Source organism: Lathyrus oleraceus, chromosome 1 (genome assembly GCF_024323335.1).
Source record: "Lathyrus oleraceus cultivar Zhongwan6 chromosome 1, CAAS_Psat_ZW6_1.0, whole genome shotgun sequence".
In the NCBI taxonomy this organism is placed as follows: Eukaryota; Viridiplantae; Streptophyta; class Magnoliopsida; order Fabales; family Fabaceae; genus Lathyrus; species Lathyrus oleraceus.
Window position 1 is genome coordinate 136,648,370 of NC_066579.1, and position 7,246 is coordinate 136,655,615.

At 41.9% G+C, this 7,246-nt stretch overlaps 1 protein-coding gene across 1 annotated transcript; it reads right to left on the reverse strand.

Annotated features, from left to right (window-relative positions):
• Nucleotides 1-3,855: 3,855 nt before the first annotated feature.
• Nucleotides 3,856-5,739, reverse strand: LOC127095883 (uncharacterized). The gene has a single exon (XM_051034512.1). The coding sequence runs from the start codon at nt 5,737-5,739 to the stop codon at nt 3,856-3,858; it is 1,884 nt and encodes a 627-aa protein (XP_050890469.1).
• Nucleotides 5,740-7,246: the final 1,507 nt, after the last annotated feature.

Below are 7,246 nucleotides of genomic sequence, written 5' to 3' on the forward strand. Positions count from 1 at the left end.
ACATTGATGAATTTTGGCCGAGAACATGATGAAAATCAAGTAAAATGGTGACCGATCACAATCCCAAACTTATCTCATTGCTTGTCCTCAAGTGATGCAAGAGACAACAAACAGAGGTCACTCCAAAATTCCTTTTCACCACTATACAGCCGATGTTATTCGCACCGAGTTTCCTACCTTCATGGTCAAGACGTTGGCCACCCGATCCGAACTATCCGCTACACCTCACAGTCCAGCACCTCTTTACCTGCAAGCTTTTCATACATCTCACACAATCTCTCAAGGTTAGCACTAAAGACTCAGTATATGCAATATCGACTCTTAGTTTTTGAATAAATTCTACTTCTATTGCACAAACATAATTCACACACTTTTGGAGGACTTAGGGTTGTAACGGGGCTTAGGACAGGTGGGATAAACAACAAACGGATACACAAGGGGTTTTTGGGCTTGGCACTCCTGTTATGTTTCTTGTACCTGTGCTTATTTTGATATACAGGGGTTCGACATCGACTATTTAACTTTACTCAACTGATTGAGTATTTCAAATGTAATCAAGTCGTTTAATTGGGACAAGTGCGTTTTGAAGAGTTCTATTTTTCTTTTCTCTTTTTTTTTTCTTTTTCCAGAGCATTCAAAGAGCCTCCAATTTTTCTTTTCTCTTTTCTTGTAACGATTTTTCGCACACTTGTCCCTATTGTATTAGATTTACCATCCCAAACTTAGAATTCACACAGTTTCCAAAATCCACAACATTTATGCCGAGCAAGGGTAGAAGAGATTATTATATATTTTTTTTTTCTTTTCTGGCCATAGGGTAACATAAGCGGTTTACAAACAAACAAAATGGTTAAAGGCTCAAAGGGGTTCGCAACGGATAAAACGTACAAGGGTGGCTGGAAAGGCTCAAGGTTAAACAACAAAAATGTGCCTCAATGTGTGTCATAATGCAGTGCTCTGTCAGTAGAACGTACGCAAAACCAGAGCGATAGAGTCATACCTGGATTAACTCTCATGATGATCTCTTAGTATTTGGCTTTTTTGTGATCTCACCATGTGGGTAAACTTGCAGGTTCCAAAGCACTCTCTGTGTAATGTAGCTTCTTTTTGGTTCAGGTGTACCATACTTCTATCTCACTTCAGTTTTCATCCCACTGTGTCCAACAATAGTTTTTCTTCGACTGCATAAATTTCCAGGGTGCCTCGGGAGCGTGAGTTCGGGTTGTGTCTTTCATCCACTAACCATCCTTCCATCACGCCTCTGGTTTTTATCCATCAATCTGTAACCCAACATCCAAACAGTTGAAAATAAAAGAAATCAAAGGAAACTTAACTTTAAAAAAAATGAAAAACCAAAACGGAAAATAAATTAAAACAATGAAAGGAACCCCCCCACACTTGAACTAAACATTGACCCCAATGTTTAAACCCAAATGCAAGAGGGACTTACAGTGCCTACTGCGGAGGAGGGTGCTGTGGAAATTGCAACATCATATGTTGCATCATCCTTTGAATATCATCAATGGCAGCCCCTTGACGGAGCTGCTCTGTCACGATCCGATCAATCTCCGCTCCCTGGCGAGCCTGCTCAACACGGAACTGCTCCATGTCCATGGGTGTCCATCCAACAGAGGAGGCTCCCATACCTCTGTGGTGAGAGGTGTGAGGGTGAGGAACAACCCTCTCCCTTGCCGGTGCATCTTCCTCCCTCGTATCACCTGCAAGAAATTCATCTTCTCCCGCCTCTTCGGGGTCAACAGAGGTATACAACCAATTCTCATTGTTATCAACATTAGTTTTATCGGTGTTCGGTAAGCGGAACAGCCGGCGTGTTCGGCTTACCAACACATACCCATGACGACTTTGTTCGAGCATGCCTTGCGTACACAGGGCATTGAGGTCAAGCTTACCCAATGCCTGCATCGGGGTTTCTCCGTCCAACACCGGCCTACAACCACACCAGTCAGCAATTTGTGTTATCATACCTCCCACAGAAATGGCTCCTGAGCTGGCACGCCCCATGGTACCTAAATGGTCCGCGGCGAATGCTGCCACATTCACTGGTTCCTCATTAACCATGGCATGCATCAAATATAACTCCCGCTTTGCCGCTACACCTGTACTATCTCCTCGTCCAAACAAGGTGAATGCTAACCCTTTTTGAGCATATCGGAAGCACGGGTTTTGAATCCATGATGCTTTTGCACTCCGGGGTTCGTACTGTGGTAAACCTGTAATAGAGGACCAAAAGGAACCTGCAGAAAAGTCATTTGGCACTGCCCCGGATCCTACCAATGGTAACCGGAGGCATTGCCCAAGCTGAATAACCGACATCGAGTAATCTTCGTTATAAAGTCGGAAACTCATAGTACCAAAATATTCATAGACATGACCAGTCCAATTTTTTTCCAATTTAAATTTAACAGTGCTTAGGAACTCTAGAGTGATGCGTTCATAGGTAGGCACATCAGCATGCATAAATTCAAAAATACCTAAATTGTGGAACATTTGGGATACATCATCTAGAATTCCTAAAGCACTCATAGTATCATCACAAACATACCTTGTAGGTACAAGCTTCCTTTTAAGGTGAGTCTTGTACCTTTCAACATGATCATCATCCTCAAAAATGATTCCGTGTGCATTTGGCATCCGCCGGGACCTTTGTCTCGGTCTTGAGGTCTCTACCACGGCCTTTCCTCGGTCGGCTCTTTTCGGGGGCATAATGGTCACCTGAAAAGTTAGCGGAAAAAAAATAGTGGAGATAGAGAAAAATAATACCGTCACGGTGTAGAGTGCGAGAAACGGCCCAACTTTTGTGAAGGGACTTTGAAAAAAATTGGTTGGATGATGATGAAAGTTGAGGTTTAAAGTGAAGGTGGTTATGGAGTTAGAGAGGTTTGAGAGAAAAATAGGGTTGGAGGAGATGAAGTGGCTGAAAAGTGAGTGGGGGAGAGGTAAAAGGTATTTAAAAACATGTGGGCCCCACTCCAACGTCTCTAAATTTAAAAAAAAAATCTGAGTTACGCATTGCAACACGGCCCGTGCTGGACCACACGGTCGGCCGTGTTGCACCCCTGGAAAATGTATGGGAAAAATGTAAGCATGCAACACGGCCCGTGTTGGCACACACGGCTGCCCGTGTTGCTCCTCTGGAAAATGTATTAGCTTCTGAAAATTGAGCAACACGGCCCGTGCTAGCTCACACGGCCGGCCGTGTTGCACCTCTTTTCTGACTACTTCCTTCATTGCTGGGTTAAGTCGTTGTTGAGGTTGGACAACCGGCTTGTGATCATCTTCCATGAGAATTTTGTGCATGCATATTGTAGGGTTTATTCCCTTCAAATTCTCTGTGTCGAGGACGACATATCTGAGGTTCTCCGGTAGTTGTTCCAATTCGGTTCCCTTCTTTTGTTCATCTTTCTTTTCTTCCACTAAGGGTTGCCTTAAATCTTTCCACCGGTTGTGTCGATAACTTTTAAAAGGTGGTGATGCTTCCGTCATGGCTGAAACTTCCATATCTTTCTCGTTAACTACTTCCTCTTTGTTAAAAATTGATAAGCTCAACACCCTTTCCAAGGGTAATTTTTGTGTTGTCAAGCAATTTTTCTTTTCACATATTTGATTGATTGTCTCAATATGTTGGCTAGTGGCGACCTCATCCTTGTACTTCATGGTGTTTCGCACATCAATTTTTAACTCTTCATCATACACTTTCAAAGTCATCGTGCCTTCTTCTATGTCGATCAAACATCTCCCGGTCTCTAAAAATGGTCTCCCCAAAATGATTGGTATCTCTTCATCTTCCGGCATTTCCAAAATGACAAAATCCACCGGAAATACAAACTTGTCGATCTATACTAGCACATCTTCTACTATCCCGTAGGGTCTCTTCACAGAGCGGTCAGCAAACTGGAGTGTCATTCTCGTATCTTGAATTTTACCTATCCCCAACTTCTTATAGATAGACAGCGGCATAAGACTTACACTCGCTCCCAAATCAATTAGAGCTTTCTTGAAGGATCTATCTCCAATGGCACACGGAATGGTCAGAGAACCTCGATCCTTCTTTTTCACCGGAACCTTCATACCCTGCAACATGGCATTACAAGTTTCCGTTAGAATAATCGGGTTAGTTTCTATGGTCCGCTTCTTCGAGATGATGTCTTTCATGAACTTTGCGTAGGTAGGCATTTGCTCAAGCGCCTCCAAGAAAGGAATGTTTAGCTCAAGCTTTTTAAACATTTCCAAGAACTTCTCAAAGTTTTTCTCATGCTGCCCTTTCTTCTTATTTCTTGTTGGGAATGGCAGTTTGACGGCCGGTTTTTGATCAATCACTTTATCTTTAACCACTCGTTCATCATGAGTGACCTCTTCATTTGCAACCTCATTTTCTTTTATCTCTAGATCAACTTCAAGCAATAAGTCTTCTTCTTCAGAACTCTTCTCAGGTATTTCTTTTGACTTACCATTCCTGGTGGTCACCGCATTCACATGATAATTTTCTCTTGGATTAGTAACCGTAGAACTTGGTAAAATTCCCTGTTGTGGAGAGCTCGCTAATTGTTGTGCTATCTGACTCATCTGGATTTCAAGATTCTTAATTGAAGCACTTGTGTTTTTTAAATTACTCCGGGTCTCTTCTTGAAATTGAGAGCTTTGAGCGGCCATCTTCTCAATGGCAAGCTCCCAATCAGCTTTTCTTGGTACCTGTTGCTGAAACTGTTGTTGATGCGGTTGTTGTTGCACATTTCCTTGTTGATCCTTCCATGAGAAATTAGGATGGTTTTTCCAACCCGGATTGTATGTGTTTGAATAAGGGTTGTTCTGCCTAAGAAACTTGATCTCCTCAATTTGTTGTGCGGTAGCAACGCAATGTACGGTAAGATGAGGTCCTCCACAAATTTCGCAATTACTTGTGTGAGTTGGTTGAACCTGTTGAACCTGTGCAACAGTTTGGGTATCAATAGCCATCTTCTTCAGTCTCCTTTCTACTTCAGCTGATATTTGATCTTCCATCTTCACCACTTGGTTTGCCAATTTCAGGTCAATTATCCCTTCGGGTTGACTAACACTGCGGTCATACAACTCCAGGTGCTCATTGGCTGCAATGGCTTCGATAATCTTTTTAATGCCAGTGGCTGTTGTAAAATTGGTTGAGCCACCAGCTGCTGTGTCAATGAGTTGCTTAGTCTTCAGCCGAAGACCATTTACAAAATTCTGCATTTGCTCCGTTGCATCACAATTATGAGTAGGACATGCAACCAATAATCGTTTGAACCTCTTATACGCATCTCCAAGTGACTCTCCTTCCTTCTGTTTAAAATTCACTATGTCGTACCTCTTTCGGATGTACACAGAGGCCGGAAAGTACTCGTTGAGAAAAGTTGTCTCCATCTGTTGCCAAGTTGTGATGCTTCCAGCAGGTAAAGAGTAGAACCACTCTTCAGCATCTTCTGACAATGTAAACGGAAACATGACCAGCTTCTTAGCTTCCTCAGAATGTCCCTCAATCTTTAACGACGTAGTCATAGTCAGAAACCTTTGCAAATGCTTGTTGGCATCTTCGTTAATTTTTCCTGCGAAAGGTCTCCTTTCTAGTTTCCGTATCGTTGAGGGGTGAAGTTGAAAGTGGGCAACATTGACTGGTTGATTCACGATTGTCATCCTTCCAGGCGGGGCATTTGCTCCCCTGTAATCACCTAATAGTCTCTCCACAGGAGGTGGGTCAGCTGCCATAGTTTCAGGCTTGGTATCAGAATTTCCAGAATCAGAGTGTTCCGAATGAATTGAAACGGTTCCCTCTTTCTCAAAATCAGAAACTATCAGCGGTTCTTCTGTCACTTCCAGTCTGTCGTGTCTGGCTTTTCTGATTTGCGCTCGCAACGATCGTTCTGGTTCTGCGTCAAAAAGAAATTCAGCTGAGGCCTTACCTCGCATAAAAATATTAGACGATTGGTAGGATAAGCAAAGGAAAAGAAACAAATAAAATAAAATAAAGTAAAAATTTAGTTGCAGCGCAACAAAATTCCAATTGAATAATTATTAACAGATAGTTTGGCAGTCCCCGGCAACGGCGCCAAAAACTTGATCGGGAAAATAGCAAGTGTACTATTTTACCGATGTAGTAATAAAAGGAATTATCCTGAGTATCGATCTCGAGGACTGCGTAGGAACTATCAGTGTTGATAATGATTCAATTAAACAAAATAACCTTGGGTTGGTAAGTGAAGAGTGAATTTGCTTTGTAAAATATAAAGGCAAAATAGAAATTTTTGAATGCAGAAAAGTTAAACATGCTAGATCAAGGGTGTATGAATTGCTCTGAAATAAACTTAATCCTTATTTTATGATATCTATGTTCGAATGATTCAATATGGTTCTCAAGAGTAGTTTCCCCTAATTCCTTAGCCAGAAACCATTAACATTCAATTTTAAATCCCAATTCCTTAGCCATTCAAAAGAATATTAATCCCATGTATGAATATCAAGAATTTCCCATCATCACTATTAGATCCTCATTCCTAAGAGAAATTAGCGATGTTGTTATACACATAGTGATAAAGGGATTTGTCAGGCCTCCTTTACCTCCAAATCAATACCTAATTTTCCAATACGGCAAGCAATACACTCGTGATATAACAAATTGATTTCATAAAAACATAGACATTCATAACATTGTAGGAAAAAGGTTCATTACAAAAGCAATTCAAGGACACCCCCCTAGCATTGGGGGGTTTAGCTCATTATAGTATTCAAAGAAGGTACAAATATAAGATTAGACATTACAAGAGATTAGATAGCTTTGATCTTCAATTGCTTCCGCGCTTGATGATCTCCGTTCTCCAAAAATCTTGATTCTCTCGTTCTCTTTGTTTCCGTCCTCCTCTTTGTCTTTCCATTAGGTCTAAATAGTGTAGTACACATTACAGCCAAGTCAAAAAGTCAAAATTGCCCTTCGGGATCACTTCATGAGTGAAAATAGAAAATCAGAAAAATTCAGCGCGCAGCCAACACGGGCCGTGCCAAGCAACACGGCCGGCCGTGTTGGCTCTTCAATTATTTTATTTTTGATTTTCCTTCAGACATGCTGACACGGGCCGTGCCAAGCAACACGGCCGGCCGTGTCAGCCCCCTGGTTTTTGTATGGGAAGAAGGTCTTTTTGCAGCACGGGCCGTGCCAGGAGACACGGGCCGTGTTTGGCTCCAGGAATTTCCTTCTATATTTTATTTCTTTTTCTTTCAC